Source organism: Uranotaenia lowii, chromosome 1 (genome assembly GCF_029784155.1).
Source record: "Uranotaenia lowii strain MFRU-FL chromosome 1, ASM2978415v1, whole genome shotgun sequence".
NCBI lineage: Eukaryota > Metazoa > Arthropoda > Insecta > Diptera > Culicidae > Uranotaenia > Uranotaenia lowii.
This window is the reverse complement of record NC_073691.1, coordinates 89,986,294-90,011,328: the sequence shown is the minus strand read 5'-3', so window position 1 is coordinate 90,011,328 and position 25,035 is coordinate 89,986,294. Positions and strand designations below refer to the sequence as shown.

General features: G+C 38.5%; 7 protein-coding genes and 1 long non-coding RNA gene across 11 annotated transcripts; 5 read left to right on the top strand and 3 right to left on the bottom strand.

Moving 5' to 3' along the window:
- Positions 1–103: 103 nt before the first annotated feature.
- On the top strand, positions 104–1,633 carry LOC129739225 (MICOS complex subunit MIC19). The gene is made up of 3 exons (XM_055730651.1): positions 104–343; positions 525–754; positions 1,198–1,633. Exons 1-3 carry the CDS (start codon positions 223–225, stop codon positions 1,420–1,422), a joined length of 576 nt encoding a protein of 191 aa, XP_055586626.1. The 5' UTR covers positions 104–222; the 3' UTR covers positions 1,423–1,633.
- LOC129739222 (zinc finger protein 16-like) lies at positions 1,535–6,488 on the bottom strand. The gene is made up of 3 exons (XM_055730643.1): positions 6,274–6,488; positions 4,544–5,746; positions 1,535–4,423 (listed from the first exon to the last, which is right to left on the bottom strand). Exons 1-3 carry the CDS (start codon positions 6,373–6,375, stop codon positions 4,175–4,177), a joined length of 1,554 nt encoding a protein of 517 aa, XP_055586618.1. The 5' UTR covers positions 6,376–6,488; the 3' UTR covers positions 1,535–4,174.
- Positions 6,489–7,898: 1,410 nt separating this feature from the next.
- Positions 7,899–17,647, top strand: LOC129748652 (translocator protein). Of its 3 annotated transcripts, XM_055743332.1 has the most exons (9): positions 7,899–7,976; positions 8,072–8,355; positions 8,552–8,733; positions 8,800–8,926; positions 8,984–9,653; positions 9,714–12,037; positions 12,098–12,568; positions 16,669–17,105; positions 17,168–17,647. In XM_055743332.1, the coding sequence occupies exons 7-9, from the start codon at positions 12,307–12,309 to the stop codon at positions 17,375–17,377; spliced, it is 909 nt and encodes a 302-aa protein (XP_055599307.1). In that variant the 5' UTR covers positions 7,899–7,976; positions 8,072–8,355; positions 8,552–8,733; positions 8,800–8,926; positions 8,984–9,653; positions 9,714–12,037; positions 12,098–12,306; the 3' UTR covers positions 17,378–17,647. The 3 variants fall into 3 exon arrangements, with proteins under 3 accessions (XP_055599307.1, XP_055599314.1, XP_055599300.1); XM_055743339.1 differs by having other exon boundaries at positions 8,555–8,733; positions 8,800–9,653; XM_055743325.1 differs by having other exon boundaries at positions 8,800–9,653.
- On the top strand, positions 13,106–16,778 carry LOC129748644 (protein Notchless). The gene is made up of 5 exons (XM_055743315.1): positions 13,106–13,368; positions 14,101–14,300; positions 14,362–15,160; positions 15,228–15,705; positions 15,777–16,778. Exons 2-5 carry the CDS (start codon positions 14,145–14,147, stop codon positions 15,787–15,789), a joined length of 1,446 nt encoding a protein of 481 aa, XP_055599290.1. The 5' UTR covers positions 13,106–13,368; positions 14,101–14,144; the 3' UTR covers positions 15,790–16,778.
- Positions 17,648–17,950: 303 nt separating the features above from the next.
- Positions 17,951–18,526, bottom strand: LOC129748679 (28S ribosomal protein S14, mitochondrial). The gene is made up of 2 exons (XM_055743362.1): positions 18,348–18,526; positions 17,951–18,292 (listed from the first exon to the last, which is right to left on the bottom strand). The coding sequence occupies exons 1-2, from the start codon at positions 18,408–18,410 to the stop codon at positions 17,969–17,971; spliced, it is 387 nt and encodes a 128-aa protein (XP_055599337.1). The 5' UTR covers positions 18,411–18,526; the 3' UTR covers positions 17,951–17,968.
- A 101-nt stretch (positions 18,527–18,627) lies between these two features.
- Positions 18,628–19,321, top strand: LOC129748673 (iron-sulfur cluster assembly scaffold protein IscU). The gene has a single exon (XM_055743350.1). It carries the CDS (start codon positions 18,763–18,765, stop codon positions 19,210–19,212), a length of 450 nt encoding a protein of 149 aa, XP_055599325.1. The 5' UTR covers positions 18,628–18,762; the 3' UTR covers positions 19,213–19,321.
- Positions 19,322–20,228: 907 nt separating this feature from the next.
- Positions 20,229–24,204, top strand: LOC129748630 (probable RNA-binding protein 19). 2 transcript variants are annotated; one of them, XM_055743296.1, is made up of 5 exons: positions 20,229–20,277; positions 20,932–21,061; positions 21,129–22,659; positions 23,094–23,748; positions 23,812–24,204. In XM_055743296.1, exons 2-5 carry the CDS (start codon positions 21,026–21,028, stop codon positions 24,182–24,184), a joined length of 2,595 nt encoding a protein of 864 aa, XP_055599271.1. In that variant the 5' UTR covers positions 20,229–20,277; positions 20,932–21,025; the 3' UTR covers positions 24,185–24,204. The 2 variants fall into 2 exon arrangements, with proteins under 2 accessions (XP_055599271.1, XP_055599278.1); XM_055743303.1 differs by lacking the exon at positions 20,229–20,277 and having other exon boundaries at positions 20,926–21,061.
- On the bottom strand, positions 23,811–24,928 carry LOC129748688 (uncharacterized). The gene is made up of 2 exons (XR_008737790.1): positions 24,842–24,928; positions 23,811–24,777 (listed from the first exon to the last, which is right to left on the bottom strand). It is a non-coding gene; the product is annotated as an uncharacterized LOC129748688 (long non-coding RNA).
- Positions 24,929–25,035: the final 107 nt, after the last annotated feature.

The window sequence follows — 25,035 nt, the reverse complement described above, 5'->3', positions numbered from 1 at the left end:
AATTGTATACCATAACAAAACATGTTATCTCAATTTTGAGTTCGATTGATTTACGATATGGACTAAAAAAAGGGAAAACTCTTAAAATTCACTATGCATTTGGCACCGCTGGCAAAATGTCAAATTTATTTTTTCGAAATTTGAGTGGTGTGCGAAAGTCGGAACGAAACGGATCGGAATCGGTGTTTTCCATCGGCTGTGCTTTAGGGAAATCTACTCGCAATGGGAGCTGCTTCTAGCACTTCGAAAACCGTAACGGTCGACAATGATTCCCCAGTAGGTGTGATTGAGATTTCCGAAGATGTAGTCAACCGAATCAAAAGCGGTTTGCACCCTAAAGAAGGTAAGTTCTGATCGATCGGTACCTGCAAAATTTCATCGACAGGATTCGGTGCCAGAGTTTAGTTTCGATTGTAGGTGAATTTTTTGATTATGCAATAAGTAAAACAAAACGCTGTTTCGTAAATAGATTCTGCCATGATGTTGTTTATTCTTGTTGTATGCTACTGTTCTTCTTTTTGCAGTTAAAAACCAGCCAAGCGGAGAAGGTAAAGGACCAAGCTCTTATCCGAACCCGATGCCACCATCAACTGACGGAATATACGGAGAACCATCAATAACTTCGATGCAGGTTCTTCGACAAAAAGAACAGGAACTGAGGGCCAATGATATCTATTGGACCAAACGACTTCAAAATTTGGAATCCAACCTTAAAAAGACGAACCAAATCTTGGAAAAGGAATACAATGATGCGGTAAATATATCATCATAACATAAATGAAGAACAAAAACATTTTCAAATCCCTAAAATTTGGCTGAGGTTTCAAAAAATTAAGGTTTCAATCTACACATAACGCTGAAAGGGTAATCTTCAGGATTAGATTCCTGCGAAGTCTCACTTTTTCTCATAATTTTCATCAAATAATATAATGCATGACATGTAGTCGCAATCCGCTATCTGTAAAGAACGCCAACTTTGAAACAATCGCAGCGCAGAAAGGATCATTTAGCTGGTCACTAAAAATAGGTTATATGTCATAGTTTAACTATTTGAAAGTAATTGGAATAAATTTGCTAGTCCTCTCGGATGATTTTTCTAAATTCTAACACGAAAGCTTTACGTCACAAGTTAAATTGGGATTTTACTGCAATAGTTTTATAATGCAGTATACTAATTACCTCCTTTCTATGCTCCAGATCGTCGACGTAAAGAAACGTTTTGAAAGCTCGGCTGTTGACCACCAGCTACCACCATGTCAGGAGCTGAAGGCCAAGGTAATTGACTGTTACAAGAAAAACCATTACGAAACCCTGCAGTGCGCCCCTGATGTGAAGGCGTTTACCGACTGCGTCGACATCCATCGCATTCAACAGTTGCAAGTTAAATCTTCTACTGGTTCGAAAACTGCTGCTGGAAAGTGAGAGTATAGAAACAAACGCTAAGCCTTTATTAGAAAAATCATTTTTTATGTTCATTCGTATGTACATACTACAGCAGGAGTAAACACTAATTGGATAATTCAGAAAAAAATACTTTGCATTACAATTTAATAATTTTATTTAACTACAAAACTACCAATGTTTTTCACAACGCGACGAACGGAATAAAAAGAAATTCAATAACTTATTCAAAGTTTCAAGTGTGGTTCTCATTCTTCCGAGGCTTTTGATTTCGTTTTCAGACCCTTGGGGGTTGGTTTGTTCATGTTTTAATTGCTCATTGTGAACCGGCTCTTCTTTGGAAAGGATTTCTTCTAAACGTTCTTCCAGTTCTTGGAAAATGTCGTATCCAACGATGCTTTTCTTACCATCATGACCCCAGTAAATATTTTTCTCGAATTCCTTATCTCCTATTCCGTTACGATCTGATGTATCAGAAACTTTTATGACTTTGGCTCGATCCGTGATTTCTTCATCCGGGTGTCTTTTGGCAACTGTTTTAGCAGCTTCCTCTAGGAGTTCCTCTGGAGTGCGAGGTTGCCGAAAAATTGCCTTTCTTTTGATGATAGTCGTTTTAACAAGGGAATTCGGATCGTCTAAGATCTCATAGCTGTGTATATCTTTGAGCTGTTGTTGGGATTTATCTTCCGAGGAATCGTCACTTCCTTTGGAGCCACCGGATTTCGACGAAAAAGGTAATAGACATCGATAACTTAAAACAGGAGTAATTATGGTTTTCGAGATGGTACAATTTTTAACAAGAAAAGCCATTTTGTACTAACGATGAATTTTGAATGACACCCTAATTTGGAAGTTTAGAATCAGATTGCTGTGATTTCGGTTACATACCACATTTTCTGAAAATAAACCAAAGTGGAAGTAGAATTTTTAAAAGTAGGGTTCATAAAGAATTATGTTACGCTTATTATTTAATTACAGCGAATCAGCATAATTTTACGATCAGAACTCTTTGAAGACAGACCTGTTTTCCATTCAATGCAAGAAAAAAGAAGACCTCAAACGTAGTGCTTGATCTAGCCACGTGTTTGTAATGGCTGCCGAATCAATGAAGGATATATTAGTCATTAATTAGATCAATTTTGAAGAGGTTCTAAAGGGATTTGTAAAATAAGAACGGAGAAGATGAAAAACAAAGTGCCAGTAAACGCCGTCGATCACCTGCGTTGGAAACTGCAACTGATGCTACTGACGAAAATGGGCTTAGCATAGCATAGCATAGCATTGGGTGACTACACACATCTTGCATTGGCTGATACATGCGGTACAACTAATTATCAAGAACAATACAAGATGCCAAAATGAGTATCTGGATTCATAACTCATTTCAAGTGTTGCCATTGAAAATCAGTGTAGTACTACAATGCACACCTCGACAAGTCAATGTAATCATAGTGGGGATAATCTGTCACAGCTAAAGAAACTTTTTAGGTGCAGAGAACTCATACGACCCAGGATGCTGTTTTCAGATAGGAAGGGGAAAGGTTATTATAGGAAATCCTACTTGGCAGATAGGATTGATGAAGAATTTAAATACAATTACTAAATCATATAAGCTTATAAAAAAAGAGAAAACAGGAACGAGCTCACCAATCTGTAGACAATTGTAGATGGACATCGTACTATGCAAGATGCGCTGCGATACACTTTTAGTGAACCTACATCCACCGGCTTCTGATTTAATGAATGCAGATCGCATTGCAAAAAAAAATCTTCAGAGGGTAGCAGTAGTTAGAAAGTCAAAAACACACTGGCGATGACTGCGTGGGAATACTACAGCAATTCGTCTGAAGATAACAATTTTTGTATTGTTAATAATTAACTTATTTTTCGCGGTATACATTAAAATTTATTAAATGAACATTTTAAAGCTGGAATTTTCCATTACACTAAGTTTGTGATTTTCTTCGTTTCATAGTCTCATCTATTCAAACTACACTTCCGGTCATTTTGCTCTCACAAAACACGTGCATCGTTTTTTTTAAAGACTCGCATACGGCATAAAAAGCACTTTTACAACACTGAAATCTGATGATAGCACAAAACAAAATAAACGCTCTGCTTTCCGGAGCTAGCGGTAAGATCCGCTAATTGAAATAAATGCACCTATTTTACTCTAAATTTCCCGAACAACTTGCAAACTTTTTTTCTCTGCATCATAGTTGTTAATAGCTTCACCACGTTTCACCATTATTTTGTACTTGAAACTAAAAATTGATTAGATTTTTAATCGAATTCACCAAAATTTTTTATTCGCGAAAAAACGGACGGAAAAAACGCAACGTCGGAAAAACCACGTGCGTTCTCGAGCACGGCTTGCTGCGACCTCCTATGCTACTGACGAAAATGGGCTTATGCAGAAAACTTGACGGTATACTCGCAAAGCAAAAAAGCAATGTTGGAAATTATTTCTTCTAAAGCTAAACCGACACCGGCAAATATCAGTCGTTCCATTAGTAAATAGTTTATTGAAAAGTGAAATATAAATGATAAACGATTTATAACAAATTATAATGTAAGATTTAATGTAATTTTGAATTTTGTGAATTAACTATTCTTTATTAGGTATTAAAGATTTTAATGAGAAAAAAAAATCAAGTATATATTGACGAATAACTTATAACATGACAATATCAGACAAATTAGCATTGTTCTCATTTGAAAAAGATAAGAACACAGACGAAAGATCTGCTGTAAATTTTCATATGTATTTTTACTAGTAATTATTTGCAGCATTTTGTGCAAAATCCCCATATGTATGATACACTGCATGTTGTTCGGTTTCCAAAGATCGCTGCGCATTTTCCTCAACTGCCGCTTGTTGCTGCATTTGTTCTATCGGTCTAACGGTAATCTTTTCACCCGTTGATGACCAAGTTACTTGGTCGTTCGAATGTAACTTGTAGTGCTTTTTCAATGACTCTTTTTTGGCAAAAGATTTGTCGCATACATCGCAGTTGAAAACCTGTTTAGATAAAAAAGAAAAATAAATAATTGTGTTTAATTGACCATTTAAAAAATATGTAATCCATTGATTTGCAATACATAAATAAATGGTTTATTTAGTTTTTATAAATTCTCCAACCTTGATTCCAGTATGTACATGGGAATGCTGTACAAGTAATAACTTGGTGCGGAACGATTTGTCGCAAAGGTCACACGAAAATGGTCTGATATTCTGGTGGCTCATGTTGTGTGATCGTAGTGCCTTGTGGGAAGTAAACGATTTGCCACAAGTGTCGCAAAGTAGATTCAGTAGTTTGGTGTGCGTGGAAATATGCTCGTTCAATTCTCGACGAGTCGGAAAAGTTTTCTCGCAACATTTATATACGTAGCCCAACTCTTCAACTTCTTCGCCATGTACTTGGCTTTTGTGGTTCTCCAAATTAAAGGAGTTGGTGTATATTTTGCCACACTGATCACATACAAACTGTGGCTTAGGATTGTGAGACATTCGGTGCTGATATAGAGCCCGACGACTGTCACAGACTTTCCCGCAGTGCTCACATGTACAGTTGACTTTTTTGCAGGATAAATTCTGATCAATGTGAGCCTGAAGATCTTCGAATTTGGCAAACTTCGCTTTACACGTAACACAAACGTAATGGCAAGGATCAGTCAGTCTAATAACTATGCCTTTGCTGCCCGGGGAACGCTGCTTTCGATCTGTTTTTACGTCTTTTACCTTTTTCGGGGAACTTTTGATTTTCGTTTGCGGTGGTTTATAATCTTCATCGTCCGATGTATCTTCTAATCTACCCTCATCAATGAAACCATCCTGACTGGAATCTTCTCCATAAAATGGGACATTTTTAACATCGACGGACACAATCTGTCTAAAACTTCTTTCGGCATTTACCTCCCCCTCTTCATCATCATCGGTATCGTTGAACTGGACAAAGTCCTCCGTTTTTAGGTTTTCCACCTCATCGTCCAGAACTTCCATCGTCATCGCCAGCGGAAGTTCGCTAATGTAATCGGTTTCTTTCTTTATTGGAGGTTTCTGCTTATCAACGCGTTTTATAACCACTGCTGAGGATGCATTCAGTTTCTTTAAAACGTCACAGACGCTTGGTGGCGTTGGTTTGAGCGCCTGAACTGCTGCTGAGCTGGTTAAAGATCGAATAGACTTTGTGGAAATCAAATTTTTACTACTCGACATAGGTTGAAGGCGGCTTCGGAAATCGTTTTCCACTTCCTGTGCTCTTAGTACGAAATCTTCCGCGCTCTGAATCATAGAAGCGCATTCAGCGCAGCACACTTTAGGCAAAATATCATCCGAATCGAACTGTAATATTACAAAGAGAAAACTTAATAGCTATTATAAAAAAAAAAGGAAGTCAAAATATGTTGCATACAACTTACGGCGTGTTCGTAAATTGATTTTTTCTATCGAAGTGATTTTTTTTATCGATGCTGGCGTTCGTAAATTCCTAACAAACGTATGCAAAAGCATATGGAAAGTGATTTGACATCTACCAAACAAATCAATCGACTGATGCATCACCCAAAAAAATCAATTTACGAACGCGCCGTTAGGGATAGATAAAATATTAACAAATCTACGTCCTAGCAAAATTGGATGATATCCAATCTTTCGGTTTCTACTGGGGCGCTAGAAACATGACTTATCATTTTCTTTATTTGATCAAATCAAAGAAATTACTTATAGCTGTTCTTGCACATGTATACCATTCAAAGCTTTTCCTTGAATTAGGCATAAACTTTATGTTAACCTAATGTTACTTCAAGGGTTCCGTGAATAATAAGCTAAAAAATACATTCAGACCGTATCCTTTAATGAATTAATATTACCTTCAATGGGAAGTATCGAACTAATTTTTCATGTAAGCTTGTCTCCTTTAAATCTATCGTAACGTAATCCGATGTAGCACAAAATCGGCATGTTTGCACCATTTTAAATAATCTGCTATTATTTAATTTAAAATTTCACAATTGTATGTTAAGAAAAATTAGAGACCACTTTGACCAGACCACAAAAAAGTTTGTTTTGAATCTCTGCATTCACTCTCCTTTTTTGGTACCCAAAATTAAGTTTGACCACGATTCAAAACATAGTTCGATTCTATGAACTTAAAGCTGAGTTTTATTTCCTCTCCTTGCAGGATGCTACAGCTTCAAAACGGAGTTCGAGCTGCACGGAAAAATCGAGTTATACATAAAATGTATTGCGATTACACCTTCAGCATAACTTATCGGCTGTTGCTCAAAATTTGCTTATACGCTATTCAATTTTGGGTAACTTTGGGTTGTCGATATACAAATCTGAACTTAAACTCGATTATTCAGCTCTGTATAAAAAGTTTGCTGTTGTTGGAATTATGTAGAAAGGGGATGTCAAAACTTTTTGCGCGGCCCCGTCAAAAAGTTTGCTGCAAATTATTTTTAAATTTGGCAATCGATAGCAGGAAAAATCATTTAGTGAACGTAGTTTGAAGTATTTACACAGAGAACAGACATCGGGCCCGGAACAAAAATTTGTTGAAATCGTGTGTGAGAATACCCACCTAAGTTTCAAACCAAATTCGTAAGTGGACTAACATCCATAAGATGTCGCTACCAGTACACATATTTTTCCATTTTTTCGACACGCTTAGAAATTAATACTCATAGCTCAAATGAGGCCATTGCAATGTATGAGAGTAACACAACTTTTTGTGTGATAAATTTTAAGAACATCTTGATTTTAAAAAAATGCAAATCATATTTCAATCATACTTTATTCGCTGTCATATGTCCCAGCATATGCCCCATATTATTCAATCAATATTGGCGCTGAATTGAAAGTTGAATTCCAAGTTTTAAAGTATGTCTGTCATTAAATAGTTTTCTATAACAAAGAATGTGAACATAAATGTTATAATTGTTAATTATGGGTCGGTATTCCGGTAACTCATGTTTATAAATAAATTAAATCAATTCTACTGATTACTAACCCTGAGTTACAAGTCCTCATATATCGATCTCAGGTAACATCAACCAGAATATCGAGTCATAGTTTACAATTATAACATATATGTTCACATTTTCTGTTCTAGAAAACTGTTAACTGATAGTAAAATCCCAACACATACTTTAACACTTGGAATTCAACTTTCAATTCAGCGCCAAAATTGTTTGACCAATATGGGGCAAATGACAGCGTTCAATTGTGATTGAAATATGATTTGCATTTTTTTTAAAATCATGATGTTTTAAAATTTATTACACCGAAATTTGTGTTACTGTCATACATTGCACTGGCCTTCTTTGAGATAAGCGATAAGTATTAATTTCTAAGCGTGTCGAAAAAATGAAAACAAAAATAGGTGTACCGGTAGCGACATCTTATGTATGTTAGTCAACTTACGCATTTGGTTTGAAACTTAGGTTGGAATTCAAACACACGTGTTGAGCTCCAGCTCGAACTCTGTTCTCTGTGGTATTTATTCGTTGGCTTATTTATTTATTTTGAGCCCTCGTTCGTGTGTGCATCGAAAATTGTTAACAAAAGTCTGGTAAGTAAAGGTAAAAACATCCGTCGGGTCTGATTCGGAGGAAAGCTTTCAGAAGTATTCGAAACGGTTCCGCTTCTAAATAGTTTTCATTTTAGGTGTTCAGCTGGCAGACTCTTCGGAACCGAAATGTCGAAGAAAAATTTCAAAATATTTAGAACAGATCTGAGCTGACCGAAAAGAGCAAGATCCGGGAACAGTTGGTTCGGCAGCTTACAGTGCTGTGCACGGTACCCGAAGGCCAACATTGAGTCTCAAGTTTTCGAACTGACGGCAATGGAAGAGGTCATTATTTTTGTCTCCGAGGCAGTAATCGTTGACTCGCCGGATTATCTTTAGTTGGAGTGAAAGTTGCGCTTTGAGTGTTAGGAAAATTAAACAGGTATGGAATTTTTCATTTTTTAAATTAAGTCAAAAATCAGATTCTAAAATACTGATTGTAACTGTATCAGTGTTGGTACTATCTAAAATTTTACTATTTATCAATTCTGAAATTCAAATAGTACCAAGAAACTTGATCAGAAATCTGCATATTGATTGTTATAACTTTAATCTGATATCGAATTCCCAATTCAAAGCAGGATGGTTCCAATTTGGCCATGTCCGTACTCGAGAGGCGTGCATGATGGAACTATTCCACGCATCGTAAGATTGGTCATCATTCGGCTAAGTAAAAAGGATTCGCGTTACCATCAGTGATGGATTCGGTGGCCGATCAGAAATTTCGAAAGCGTGGCGTAATGAGCTTGTTGAAAAAATGGTAAGACACTTGAAATTAGTTACTTTCATTTGTTCTGACTTTCCAATTTGTTTTTTCGAACTGCAGCATGGATATTTGATGAGGCGAACCCGGACTAAGAGACTAAGATCTGAATTTTTTTTTAAGATAATCCGGGCATCGTCACCCAGTGCAAACTTCGACGGACGGTCATCGAACAATTAAGCAAAAATAAGTAGTTCTGTTGCTTCCATTTTTTTCCTTATTACATTAATTTGTTGTTGTTTTTCAGGAAAGATGGGCTTAACGGATCTCTGGTGTCATGTGAACCCGAAATCGTACTGTGCCTGACACCAGTGGTGTTGGGTTTCGGAAACTTCGGAACCAAACTGGAAATGAGGAGGCGATTTCTGACTAGCCATGTTACGTTTGAATTTATTCGATAATTTTCAAAGTTAATTTGATATGATATAAGCAGTATGGCAACACTTTTTCCCTAAAAATACTCACCCTGGAATTAAAAATGTTTGAACGTGCAACTGAAACAGGAAAAAACCCGATCTGGAAAATTTTAAAAGAAAATCGACAAATCAGATGGAAATTGGTCCAAATTCAGACGAAATTCGCTTGCGAATTCCCCACTGGGAACTCCGATGTTTTTTTTCTCAAAAGTTGGCTACGTTGCAAAGTCGTCTGTCAAAATCCCGTCAAGAAAAAACTCATTCTTTCGGAAGTTCCGGTGCTGAGGCGGTGAAAGCGCGACGGCGAACTGCGGACAGAGCCACCGAATCGCAGTCTAACTCCCGGGTGGGAGAGAATCCCTCGAGCAACCAGTCGGCGAAGGAGGAATCCTGACCACAACGTCCGGCCGCACAAGTTGCAGCAAACCGGCTGTGGTTTCTGGGAACCGAAGAGAAAACGGCAGAATTCTAAGAAGAGCAACCGGAAGAGGGGTCTAAATCGTGAGTACGACCAAATTTCATACTCCCTCACAAAAGCTAACACAGAGCTCTCGCCGCTAGGACCCCTTTTTTGATTACCCCCTCACCACATTTCACGTGAGCTCGAATTTCGCACCGGCACAACCAGCGCCGTCACAGTGGCATTTCGCATCGAGCAGCAGCTGCGGCCATACCGTTGGATCCAGGACACGTCACTAGCATCGACAGCAGGCGCGGGATTAAACGCGCATCGTGCACGACCGCATTCGCAGGTTAAGCTAGCGTGGGCAATGAACCGATACTATGGAACTCCAAACGGATGGTTGCACAGGCGGAAGCATTCGTCTGGCCAGTCGACAAGAAAGCTCCGAACAGGAAGATGCAGATGCACGATTCCGGATCCGCATGCGACGTGGCAACTCCGGATCAAGTGCCAGTTTGCCCGTGACGTCACCGAAAGAAACGGCTGCGACCAAGGTGCATCGCAATCTTTCGTGGACCATAGGGAGAGTGTGTCGTTTTGTTGTGAACGCCCCAGAGGCCTTGAAAAACGTGAGTACTCACAAGCATAATGAGAAATGGGAAAGGTTGCACAATATAAACAAAATTTAAAATGAATTATCTTTTTTAATTGGGCTACCAAAAGCCGAGAATCCTTTTGTCACAATGGCGCCCAACTAAATCGAACCATTCTGCTTATTTGTTCGATAAATTTTAAGGACTTTTTCAATTGTCCAGATATAATAATTATTTATTATGATTCATTAATTGTATGTAATCATTTTATTATCGCTTTTTCATAAATATCATATCATTTGGCTGCTTTGCTTTTAGTATCGTTTTGTTCGTTCGATACTAGTGATCTAAATACTGGTTTGGGATCCGAATTATAAGAAATAAAGTTATGTCAACAAACACATCATGAATACCATAAGCATCGAACATCGTATATTCAGCTATGTCCACTACCTACGATAGTCAACAAGGTCGTCTCCGGCAAAAAACACGCAAAGCGTTATCACCACAATACACTGCGGGGCGAAGCGACTCCTGCAGAGCCGTCCAGGGGATATTCGTTAGCCTTAGCAGTTCACATTCGAATCAAGACCGAACTCAAAATGATATTTGACAACTTAACCGATTTTGACTTACCCGATCATGTCTACCGATTTCGACACCACCGATCTTGAAAAACCCGATTGCGACAACACCGATTTTGACGACACTGATGTTGACTTCTACCGATTTTGACCACAACCGATTACGTTTACGGATCATGCACAATTGTAAGGGGATTACCAAGAAAAATCAAAAGGAACGCGATCTGGAGGCGCGGTAAAACCTCTATACCGGGCTCTTGGTAGTTTGGAGGACTAAATCCCTCTTTACCCTGATCTTCTGTGTCAAACTCCAAACCAGATAAATAAAATTACTAAAATAAAAATTTTAATTGTTCAGCTTTGTAAGATCCTTTCATTATTTATTGAATGCTAACAGATCTTGATTTTCGTTTGCTGCTTTTAAAATATTTGTGAATTTCAGGATTCGAAGGAGTTTCTTTCTGCCATTTATGATGGTGAAGATCGACACTTTTGCCAAGATTCGTTGGCGTATAGTTATGTTTTTAAGTTTAAGGTCTTCGTACGGATTTTGCCAAGACTCGTTGGCGTTGAGATCTAGATTATCATTATGATTATTTTGTGATTAATTTTAGAGATATACACCTGTGTACTAGGTGTTAAGCTTCCGTTCACACGGAATGTAGTCGATCATCTTCTCCTTCGAACTCCTTGTGGCGTTTTATGAATTTTTCATGGATCCTTATTCATGATCCATGAAAAATTCTACCAAAGCAGCAATGTTGTGTTACGTTTGAATTTATTCGATAATTTTCAAAGTTAATTTGATATGATATAAGCAGTATGGCAACACTTTTTCCCTAAAAATACTCACCCTGGAATTAAAAATGTTTGAACGTGCAACTGAAACAGGAAAAAACCCGATCTGGAAAATTTTAAAAGAAAATCGACAAATCAGATGGAAATTGGTCCAAATTCAGACGAAATTCGCTTGCGAATTCCCCACTGGGAACTCCGATGTTTTTTTTCTCAAAAGTTGGCTACGTTGCAAAGTCGTCTGTCAAAATCCCGTCAAGAAAAAACTCATTCTTTCGGAAGTTCCGGTGCTGAGGCGGTGAAAGCGCGACGGCGAACTGCGGACAGAGCCACCGAATCGCAGTCTAACTCCCGGGTGGGAGAGAATCCCTCGAGCAACCAGTCGGCGAAGGAGGAATCCTGACCACAACGTCCGGCCGCACAAGTTGCAGCAAACCGGCTGTGGTTTCTGGGAACCGAAGAGAAAACGGCAGAATTCTAAGAAGAGCAACCGGAAGAGGGGTCTAAATCGTGAGTACGACCAAATTTCATACTCCCTCACAAAAGCTAACACAGAGCTCTCGCCGCTAGGACCCCTTTTTTGATTACCCCCTCACCACATTTCACGTGAGCTCGAATTTCGCACCGGCACAACCAGCGCCGTCACAGTGGCATTTCGCATCGAGCAGCAGCTGCGGCCATACCGTTGGATCCAGGACACGTCACTAGCATCGACAGCAGGCGCGGGATTAAACGCGCATCGTGCACGACCGCATTCGCAGGTTAAGCTAGCGTGGGCAATGAACCGATACTATGGAACTCCAAACGGATGGTTGCACAGGCGGAAGCATTCGTCTGGCCAGTCGACAAGAAAGCTCCGAACAGGAAGATGCAGATGCACGATTCCGGATCCGCATGCGACGTGGCAACTCCGGATCAAGTGCCAGTTTGCCCGTGACGTCACCGAAAGAAACGGCTGCGACCAAGGTGCATCGCAATCTTTCGTGGACCATAGGGAGAGTGTGTCGTTTTGTTGTGAACGCCCCAGAGGCCTTGAAAAACGTGAGTACTCACAAGCATAATGAGAAATGGGAAAGGTTGCACAATATAAACAAAATTTAAAATGAATTATCTTTTTTAATTGGGCTACCAAAAGCCGAGAATCCTTTTGTCACAGCCATGCCATGTATTGAGTTTGCTGCCAGAAAAAAGTTGGCTATCGAAGGCCAGAAAAAAGTTGGCTAAAATGACATAAAAAAAAGTTCCGGCACATGGATGACCGATCTAATACAGAATAGACAATAAGTATTGTTTTGCTACGCATGAGAATTACTTTTTGTGTTTTTTTTTGAGAAATTTCATTAAATTTTAATTTTCTTAACTAATTCTGAAAATGCATGGGCATCCCCATGTCAAAATATACAGAATTGAGCAACTGACCGAAAGTTTTCAAATGTATAAAAGCTCTTTGCTCACGCTCTGCGTAAAGCGCCCAAACATAAAACTAAGTGGAGACACTTTTCTCGAATCTGTATGGATTTTTATACAGAACAGAGTAACTTTGTTTACCGTGTGCGAGCTCAAAGTTGAGGGCTGCCACTGAGTGCTGTTTTGCGAACCAAATGAATTTGGCAAAAGGAGCGTGTTGCACGCAAATTTGCAAATTTTACCAAGCTGAGGGGTCCAATACAGAAATTGCAGTAGAGTTCATTTGGTTCATTTGCAAATTGGTAATCGAAATGATTGGCAAGCCCCTTGCTCTGTTGATGTTCATTTTGACATTTAAAAAACGAGGTAAACACACGTGCGCGTTGAGAAAAAGTTTTGGTTTTTCCGGCTTTCCCCGTTTTCTGAAAATAATTCGGTATCGAATTTTGAAAAGGGCCTACACGCCAAGACCTTTGTTTTGAGAAAAACGCATTCTAAGTTTCAGAAAATAAAATCAATTTCCTATTTAGCTGCGTACAATCATTTTCCCAAATAAAACGCTAAAATCCTTTCAAATAGATTTAATTTCATCACCCGATCGATAAATATAGCTTTTCTGCACTAATTACTTAAAAAAATTAAAAAATACAACTGTGGGCCCTTTTACCACAGGCTGTGCTTTCTCATTTGGTTCATTCGCCAAATTGGAGCGCCCTTTTGAATAGCAGAATGACTGTTCGCCTTTTGGATCACTCATTAAAGAAGCAATATTTAAGCAAATTTCGGCTTGAAAGCGGGTCCAAATGATCACATTAACACATTAGCACATTCAAAGATCTTATAAATGCTGATTTGTGCTTCTCCTCGCCCTGGTAAAACAAATTTCAAAAACTTCAATGCCCTTTTTCCATCTCGAAATAACTATTGGCCCTTTTGTTCGCGATGAAATTTTGAGGGGAAATGGGCGAATGAACTGTGGGATTACACACTCATAAAAAAAACTATTCGCCTTATTTAAAAAATTAAATTTAACTTCACTAAAATAAGAAAAATTAAAAGGAGATTATATTTTCGGATGTAAAATAAAGAGTTTAACGCGTTTATGTGATTATCTGGATTTGTTTACAGTTGGCGCATTCGCCGTATTCAAAATTCGATACCGAATTGTTACATTAATTCGACAAATAGTATATTTTTGTTAACATACGACATGGAAGTTGATGGCGAAGAAAGTACGCCGAAAACGCATACGGTACAAGCGCGATTCGTTTCCGACTCTGGCGAAGAAGCTGGCCCACCACTTGATCTTCCCATCAATGTGACCAAACAGCAGCTGGAGTTGATATTAAATGCATTGTTGAAAAATGTAAGTATTGTTAGAGAAAACCATCCTTCTTTAAAGATTTTTAAATATGTTTTAATTACAGGAAGAGCAGACACCGTATCTGTTTTTCGTGAATGATCAAGAAATTCAAGAATCTGTTCAACAAACGCTAGGTTCTGAATCTTTAGATGTGGAAAATGTTCTGGATGTTGTTTACCAACCGCAAGCAGTTTTCCGGGTGCGACCGGTTACACGCTGTACAAGCTCGATGCCGGGTCATGCTGAAGCTGTTGTATCTTTAGCGTTTAGCCCTAATAGTTTGCATTTAGCCAGTGGTTCCGGTGATACCACACTGAGACTGTGGGATCTTACCACTGAAACACCACATTTCACCTGTACTGGTCACAAAAACTGGGTACTTTCTGTAGCTTGGTCTCCAGATTCCCTGAAAGTTGCCTCAGCGGACAAAACTGGTGAAATAAGGATCTGGTGCCCAGATAGTGGTAAGCTCATTGGGCGTCCCTTAGTCGGTCACAAAAAGTGGGTAAATTGTCTAAGCTGGGAGCCTTTCCACAAGAATCCTGAATGTCGTTATTTAGTCAGTGCCGGGAACGACAATGATGTTCGAATCTGGGATGTAGTTCTGGGTAATAGTATAAAGGTGATAGCTGGCCATACCGGACCCGTTACTGCTGTTCGTTGGGGTGGTTCTGGACTGTTGTACACGTCGTCGCGAGATCGGAACATTAAAATGTGGCGTGCTGATGATGGAGTGTTATGCAAAACCTTCACTGGACACGCCCATTGGGTGAATAATCTTGCGCTGAATACGGATTACGTTCTAAGGACAGGACCGTTCCATCCCGTGGTTGACAAAAAGAGATCATATTCAGTATCTGAAAGTGAGTTACGCAGCTCGACTAGACTTTATAGTTATTTGGATTAAATGGAATGCCATTTTTCTTTCAGAAACTGATCAGCAACGGTTGGCATTAGAGCGATATGAAAAAGTTTGCCCCGATGGAGTGGAATCATTCGTGTCTTGTTCTGATGACTTCACGCTGTACCTATGGAAGTCAAACCAGAAGCAATTTATCACCCGCATGACCGGCCACCAAAATGTGGTCAATGATGTAAAATATTCGCCCGATGTTAAACTGATAGCCTCGGCTTCATTCGACAAATCAGTACGACTATGGCGTGCATCTGATGGAGCCTTCATATGCGCCTTTCGAGGACATGTACAGGCAGTCTATACCGTGGCCTGGTCTGCCGATTCACGTTTACTGCTCAGTGGCAGCAAAGATTCAACCTTGAAAGTTTGGAGTGTCAAAGATCGTAAGTTGGCACAAGAATTGCCCGGACACGCTGATGAGGTTTTCGGTGTAGACTGGGCCCCCGATGGATCGCGTGTTGCTTCCGGTGGTAAGGATAAAGTGCTAAAACTGTAAGTTCAAACTGTTTTTTTTTCTCAAAGTTAATATAAACTGTATTAACTTTTCTGTGTTTGTTTTTCAGGTGGTCTTATTGAGGGTAGTAAACGGTGATCAAACCGCTACAAAATAAAATTCAATTAATACATAATGTATGTACGAGACATTTTAAAACTTGGATTTTTCAACGTATACATCAAAATCAGCTTCTGTTAATTCAGAATAAAAAATTTGAACCAAATGTTATGTTTACACTTATCTCTTATACCTATCACAAATTCGATCAGAACAATATCAAGATAATTTATTTTATGTGGTGATGCTTGCGACATTTAACCTGTGGTTTAACCGTCTTTGGTATAAACGTAGAGGTATAGACATTTAAAAATGACTAGTGATCTGTCCAACAACAGGGAGATGAATTTTTAATCTATTAAACTAATATAGGAAATGAAAATCTTATGCGTTTTCTGTAAAGGGATCATGTGACTTTTTTTTCTTCTCTCGATGATATAATATTTGAACATAGCGTATGGAATTTAAGAGAAAAAAATCACACTATCTAAAACCGTCATGAATCAACTGACGAGAGATTTGTTTGATTAAATTCAGATACAACTGCCCGACTAAAAACAAGAAGAAAAAGCAATAAAAGTAATTGCCTGTTTGTTACTTTTCTTATAGAAACGAGAAAAATTGTCGAAAATAAGTATTATATACAATGTAAGTAATATACAGATAAAATCGATAATTGCATTTTGATTAGATCATTGATTTTAATTGAAAATTAGAATTGCATTAAAAATGATAAGAATGAAATCATCGTCATTTATAAATCGGTCGTTGCTGAATCATTTCAGTAAATATGTATATGTAATTATAAATGCTTCAACAAAATTAACTAGAAAATTACAAGAATGCAATCGAAACACTGCTAGATGGTTTAGTTAATTTTCTCTCTCCTCTTTTTGGCTTAGTCATTCAGCCCATTGAGCTCGCATGCAGTCGTCTTTTAAAATCTGTCGAGCAAGTACAGTTAGATTCGAAATCAAATTTTGATTTGTTGCATCAGATCAAAGACATAGGTATGGTACAATCTGGAGAGGTCGCAAAAATAGCCGGGGCCGTAGTTTTACCCCAAATTGGTGGTTGGATCAACGGATACCTAACTCGGCAACACATCAAAACTTGGTATCAAACGCTCAACTTTCCATCTTACCGGCCACCAAACTGGATCTTTGGTCCGGTCTGGACATCGCTGTACGCTGGGATGGGTTACGCATCCTACTTGGTTTGGCGCGATGGAGGTGGCTTTTCGGGCCTGGCTCAGGGTCCTCTGGCACTTTACGGGACGCAATTGGCACTTAACTGGGCCTGGACTCCGATTTTCTTCGGCAAACACAATTTGAAATGGGTATGTAATTTTCATGTGATAGTTCTGAAAAAAAAATGTATTCCTCCCGATTATCCTTTCAGAGTTTGATCGAAATAGTGGCCTTGACGGCTTCTGTCGCTGCCACCGGAATTGCTTTCTACAATATCAATAGAGTGGCCGGATATCTGTTCATTCCATACTTTGCTTGGTGCTCTTTTGCAACGTTGTTGAACTATAAAATCTACGAGCTGAATCCAGATAACAAGCCATCGGCTTCTATTGAAGAAATCAAGGAGGACAAGCAAAAGTGATTCAGCCTTCATTAGCTAGCATTACTGTGCATTTAAGATTTTAAGAACGTGGAAAACCTTTTGAGATGAATATAACTTACTACCTATTATACTAACACATATTCAGTACAGCGAATCCGAACTGTTATCTGTTCAGTGAAAAAGAACTCTGATAGCTTTTTAACCGTGGACCAAGCAAATCTAATTTCGTTATTTATACATATTTATTCATTTATTTTCAGGTAATAAAAAGAGAAATAAATGGTTTTTTTTTTTCAATTTGTGACACTACCAACGGTTTGGCATTCGTATAAAAACGGATCCTAAATGACTGCAACATTTTACGAGATACTAACTGATATAGGTGCTGCCCCTTTATGCCAGTAAAAGTTTGTATACTTGAGAAAAAATCCATTTTTAATAATTTATCAACAGTCGGTGTTCGCAGACTTCATGGAATTCTTTTGATCATCAAACTGCGACTTCTCTTTATGGGGTTTTAATCAGTTTTTACTGGTGTAGCTATTCTATTGGCATCGTTTTGCATGACTTTTAATCCAATGAAATGAATGGATAAAGCAAATCAACACCACAATTACTTCCATAATTTATTTACCACATAGCTCTCTGTACACCCGAAAGTTTATTGTAATCTGCATAGTGTCTCCAAACAATGCGACTTACACGCCATCGGTGCACAATTCCACGGGATCGCGAGGTAACGGCACAGCGCTCCCTCACCCGAACCAGCGACGAATCCCTTGGAAATGCATGAATTTCTGCACTGGCAACCTCCCGAAGTTCAACCGGCAGGATGGTGTTCTTGCGAAGAGAATTGATCCGCAACCGATCGTTAGCATGCTCGACAACACACTTCCGTCGACGGTTATCCTTGATCATCCGCCAGTCAGTCCATTTGGTGCGAACTTGCTGAAACTAAAGGAATCCTATGAGTTACGTTCTCTGATACCGGAGGAGGTCGCCTAGGTACTCCAAATGCTGCCAGACGTTGACCGGAAACTGTGGCACGAGCCAGGAAACTTGCAACTGACATGTCTGCCTAAATTGACCGCAAAACTAAACACTGTTAAAAAACGTTTTATATCTAGCTAAATGCGGTTATATAAAACGTAAAAGCCTATGAACTAGTTGGCGTACAAAGAGCATAAAATGCATGAAAAAAAACATAAGGAATAGGAAATGAACTCTTCAATTTGAACGGAAGATGAACACTTGATAAACATGCCATCGTTCTGTCAAAGACATACAATTTCCCCAATTTCCCTGCTTTATTTATATACACGGCGTATTGCGCAGTCATCGAGAAGTAAAAATTTGTTGTGAAATACTGCAATTTGTTGTGGTTATTATCGGAAAATTACGTGAAAACATACAGTTGATCAATCATGGCCGCTCTGCCTGCACGCATCAATACGCTGTTGAAATTTCGCCGTACCCAGAGCGTTCCGCTGGCTCTGTACCACAAGAATGTGCTGGATCATTACGAGAACCCGAGAAATGTTGGCTCGCTGGACAAGAAGGATAGCACCGTCGGAACGGGATTGGTTGGTGCTCCGGCCTGTGGCGACGTCATGAAGTTACAGATCAAGGTCGACGATAATGGTAAAATCATTGACGCAAAGTTCAAAACATTTGGATGTGGATCGGCCATTGCTTCCAGCTCCTTGGCCACCGAATGGGTCAAAGGCAAGACGCTCGCAGAAGCTGGATCTCTCAAGAACACAGACATTGCGAAGGAGCTGTCGCTGCCCCCGGTTAAGCTTCATTGTTCTATGTTGGCTGAAGATGCCATAAAAGCCGCTCTGGAGGACTACAAGAAGAAGCAAAATAAATAAATCGATTCTGGAAAAGGATAAGTTTTAGTAAAGAATGATTGACTTGATTGTTGTAAACCATTGTTGATAAAGAGTTATTAGAAAGTAGAATAAAAATATATTATAATAATGCTTGTTTTTTTACTAGTGGCATGATGGTGTTATTCTCTGTGGCAATACACTTATCAGTTTATTACGAGAACGTGCCTTCGATAAAAAAAAATCTAATGGCTTATATAAAAACTACTCAATTATTAATATTGCGTGTGTCTGCAGGCGTCTAGGGATGAATCATCCCAGAGGATGAAAATCCGGTACAAAAAAGGGTCTAGATCTAGGGTCATTATTTATATTATTTTTATACACATTTAAGTTCTCTGTGATTTAAGTATCAAAAATGTAATTCAAAGAATTTCATTTTGACAAAACCTGCCAGTCTGGTTAATTCAGGTTAACGAACAAAGAATGTTCGAAAATAAATGAAATAATTGAAAAAAAATAATCATAAGCATATAGGGCCTAATGGCCCTTCAGACACTAAAAATGTCTATTTCCTAACTGGATTATACTTGAAAAGGTAGATAAAAACGTTCAAAAATGCATTTAAAAAAAATCCGAAAGCTGAAATTCAATCACTGTAGGGGCAAGAACCCCAACTGGGGCAGTAGGCCCTTTTTGTATTTGTACCAATTTAAGCAATATGGGCAATAATTCAAATATTTTTTATTCCTTTGAAATCTGTTGAGGCTTTAGGGATGAATGACAGCTAGCTTGCTGTTAAATTCCCACAATGAGAGTTTTTTTTTCTAAATTAAAGCCAGAATAATACGAAAAAAACACATTTCGGTATACCAAAAAAAATGTGTTCGCGGTGTTCGCTGAAAATGATTTTTTATATGCATGTTTTCATGTTACTCGGTTAAGAGTGTTGAAACGAGGGGTTAATCAATGGTATGTATTACAAATGAACTCAAAATTCATTGCTTTCCGCTTGCATTCTGCAGGCATGAATACGGATGAATATATATTTGCGAACAAAACAAAACAAAGCTCTCAAATAACCTTTTTCCTTTCAAAACGCACGTGCCACTGTGCCACTGTGGTATCACAGGCAACGAGATAGCCGATCAAGAAGCGGTCGACATGACTCATCGATATCAAACAGTGTTCAATTCACTAACGATAGGAGATACAATAGTCATCATAAAAGAAGAAGCATGGGAAAAATGGACAAGACAATACATAAATGCAAGTCTAACGAAAGGAAAAAAGTATGCTGAAATTCAAAAGAAACCGAGGAAAAAGATATGGTTCAAAGACTTATTAATAAATGCAACGGATAAGAAAATATTAAGCAGAATAAGATCAGGACACGTCCTCACTAAAAATAGACTTTTCCAATGGAAATTGGAACCCAGTGAGTTATGCGAAGACTGTGAGGAAATAGAAGACTTAGAGCACCTGCTTTACTACTGCCCCCGATTCAATGTATTACGAAGCAAATACCCTATATTAGAATATTGCAAACCCCTTCAGGACATTCTGAAAGAAGAATGCGAAGACAGCTTGTTAAAAATCGCAGAATTCATCAAAAAAGCACAAATCAACATATAGAACCAACAAAATCACCAAAACCAACAAATTATGCTGGCAAGTTGGACCTAACTGGTTTTAGCCTTTGTGGGTGAAATAATACCCCACCAGCAAATCAAAAAAAAAAAAAAAAAAAAAACGCACGTGTGTGTCGAATTTCATTCGAAATGTTCGTAAGTTTATACGAATTCAAAACAGTACTTTAAGTAAGGATATATTGATTCAAAGCAAATATCTTAACATGTCACGGGTTATAGTTAAGAATATTCCCAACGGGGTAAGTGACCTATTCATTCATTTATATGGTTTTCCAACAAATAAGGTTTCTTTTTTATTCGAGTTAGATAACGGAAGCGAAACTCCGAGATCATTTTAGTCGCTGTGGAATTGTAACGGATATTCAGCTGAAGTATACTCCAGAAGGAAAATTTAGGAACTTTGGTTTCATCGGTTATGAATCGGAGGAACACGCCGGCAAAGCTATTCAACATTTCAACAATACTTTTTTGAGAACGTCCAAGCTTAGTGTCGCTCCATGCGTGTCCCTCCATGAGGCAAAAGAGCTCAAAACCTGGAGTAAATATAGTCAAAAGCCGCCTGCAGATGTTGCAAAAAATAAGGACGTTAACAAAGAGAAAAAAAAGCCGGAAACAGCAGAGGAAATTTTGAAAAGTCACAAAAAAGATCCACTGTTCCAGGAATTTGTGAAAGTACAGGGAAAGGCGGGTTCCTCAGTGTGGGAAAATAAATTAAATCCGAAAGAAGACGATGACGATGAACAAGACGAGAGTTCCAGTGGAGAAGTTGAAGAACATGATGATCAGGATCTTAAAGAAGATAAACCGAGTATCACCGTTCCTAAAAAATTGAAATTTACAAATTTATTTGTAGCAAAAATACACAATATCCCTTCGAAAACGAAACGTCAAGACTTGTTCCGGTTCTTCAAACCTATTAAACCGTGTTCTATACGGATACCACCGAAGCAGAAAGGATTTGCTTATATCGGCTATAAAACGGAGTCCGATTTGAAGAAAGCTCTACTGAAGGATAAAAGTTTTCTTGGCGGAAAACAGGTCAAAGTCGTGGACTTTACCGCCAAAGATCGGCTAAAAGGTGAAGACGAAAGCAATCAGGGGAAAAAGATAAGTCCAAAATGGATTCGTCAGAAAGAATCTGTTGATAGCGAAAGCATAATCGAATCAGGCAAATTATTTTACCGAAATTTAGCTTATTCCGTCAAAGAAGAAGACTTGAAAAAGCTGTTCGAGAAATATGGTCCTGTAGCGGAAATTGATGTCCCCATCGATACCAATACCAGAAAGCTTAAAGGATTCGGAACTGTGACGTTTCTAATGCCTGAACATGCTGTGTTGGCATTCAATGAATTAAATGGAACGTTTTTCCAGGGTCGTATGTTCCATATTCTTCCAGCAAAGGTTAGTGAAAAAGATAAGAACGAGGAAGACGAAGCTGGACTAAATTTTAAACAGAAGAAGGAACTCAAACTCAAGAAAATGGCACAATCGTCTCACAACTGGAACACGTTATTTATGGGAGAGAATGCAATTGCAGAAGTGGTGGCCAAAAAGTACGGCAAAACCAAGGAAGAGGTGCTAACCACTGATTTGGGAACGACCAGTGCTGCAGTTCGTTTAGCGTTGGGAGAAACAGAAATTGTAATGGAAATGCAAAAGTTTCTGGAGGATAACGGGATCCAGTTAGATGCCTTTAACGAAGTAGCTAAGAAAAGATCAAACACAGTTATTTTGGTAAAAAATCTGCCACCGGGAACGGAGGTTAGTGAGCTGACGGAACGGTTTTCCAAGTTCGGGTTGTTAGGTCGAGTGATTCTTCCACCGAGTGGTATAACAGGTCGGTATATTCAACTTTATTTTTATGAATTGATATCTTTTCAATATATGTACTCCAACACTTCAATGGCACTAGGGCACGACATTATGAGATCCACAATCATATAACGTCTTTATGTAACTGAACATTTGAACATCTGAAACGTGTTGTGCTTTGGAATTTAGTACTAAAATTTATGAAAAATATTCTTAATTGAGGCACATTTAGAAAGCAATTTTCAACGTTATTCTTTTAGAGGAAATGTTAATTGTAAACCAAACAATCAATCGATAAGAGTTTTAGATTAAAGTAACAAGAACATTTCATCAATACAATTACGCCGCTGTGGCAAGATGAAAAGACAATAATTGTCTTACGTCAGTTTTGATTAACAATGAACTAAACTAAACTAATGTTCTTATCGGAGACAATAATTCTAAATTTCTTTTCAACAGCTGTTGTAGAATTTTCCGATCCTAGCGAAGCCAAGAAAGCATTCAAGAAGTTAGCCTACACCCGATTCAAGTCGTTGCCCTTGTATTTAGAATGGGCTCCAGATAATACTTTTGCGACTTTATCGAACAAGGAAACCAATACAAAGACAGTTGATGAAGTTTCGATTGATCGGGTTATCCAAAAGGATAAAAATAAAACGGATAACGAAGCAAAACTATCGACAAAAACGATAAAACTAAATCATCCTCCAGTGGAAGAACCAACTGAATTAGGTCCTGAAGAAGGAACTACATTGTTCCTCAAAAATCTTAGCTTCCAAACCACTGAAGATGTGATCAAGCAGACGTTCGAGAGCGTTGGTCCAATTCATTCGGTGCAAGTCGTTCGTAGGAAGAATGGAGATAAGAACGAAAGTCGCGGCTATGGTTTCATTCAGTTTAAGTTGCGGAAAACAGCAGACGTTGTTTTGAAAAACATGGCCACAATCATGATAGATGGAAGAAGAATTGAAATATCACGTAGCGATCGAACTCTTAACTCGGAAGTTACAAGCGGAAGAAAGGCTGCCAATATTACAAAGCAGACAGGTACCAAAATTTTGGTACGCAATGTGCCATTCCAGGCGAACGCAAAGGAAATTCGGGATTTGTTTAGGTAAGTTTTCAAATGGGAAAAAAGCTTTCTAGAGAAAAGTTTGATTATTTTGTTTTATTTAAGCGTTTTTGGTGAACTAAAAACTCTTCGACTGCCTCGAAAATTAGTAGCCGGTGCGGATGAAAGTCATCGAGGGTTTTGTTTCGTTGATTTTTTGGTGGAAGACGACGCAAAAAAGGCCTTCGGGGCACTTTGCAAGAGCACACATTTGTACGGACGTCGATTGGTGTTGGAGTGGGCCGAGGCTGATGATGACGGTATAGAACAGCTGCGGAAACGAACAGCTGAGAAATTTGGTGGAACTTCTGGAGGTAGTGACGACCATAAGAGGAGTCGTAAAGCGGTCTTTGATTCGTCGCAAATAGCAATGGCGAGTGAAAGTGCGATTGCTAATGACGAAGGTCTTGAAGACGATGAAGGTGATGATGATTTTTAGAGTAAAGTCAACCATCGTTGACAATAAAATTCTTCAGAATAATTTGAAGATGATACTGCTTTTATTAATTTATTTCTAGAGTTTGTTTTGATTAGGTCGTATGAACCACTTGGCATGTTTTGAGAAAATCGATGTTAAAGTTTCGAAACACCTTTTTAATTCTTTTTTTATGATTGCTGGTCAAATTCATCTGCAAATGAGAAATTTAATGTTATACTGTACGCAGAACATGATGATGTTCTTGAAACTTGCATTAATTCATTTCTTATCAATGAAGAAGTACTTACGACATATTGCATTTCTGTTTTGGCGCAAACGTCTTTTTGACCAATCGATGATGTTCGTTCCATAAACTGATTTGATCGGCCCAAATCTTCACTTATAAATTCGAAGTTGATTGAAAAAGGTTTTCGATAATAATTTTATCCGATTACTACGCGGAATAAGTCATTGATCGATGGTAATTTGTAATTATTGCATTGCGAGACTGGCTATTGGGAGTCCACCCGGACATTTTCACCACTACCATTGGTGCTACTGGCCGTTCGAGGAGTGTGAAAAGCATCCATCTCTTTTGTTTACTTTGTTTGCCTCTGTTATAAAGAAAATAATAATGAATACATTCACACGGTGGAAAGTAAAGCTTATCGTACTCACCCAACGCCAATTCTGAGCCATTTATGATATTCGGACAGCTATGATCACTCCTGGACACAATTTCTTTTTATATTCACGCGATTTTTAATCACTTTGGGAAGAACTTTTCGCGGCGAAGCATTACGTCGTAATAACCAACCTGCCCGAATTGTTTTTAGCGACCTTTTGCATCAAGGCAAATACACGCAACGCAA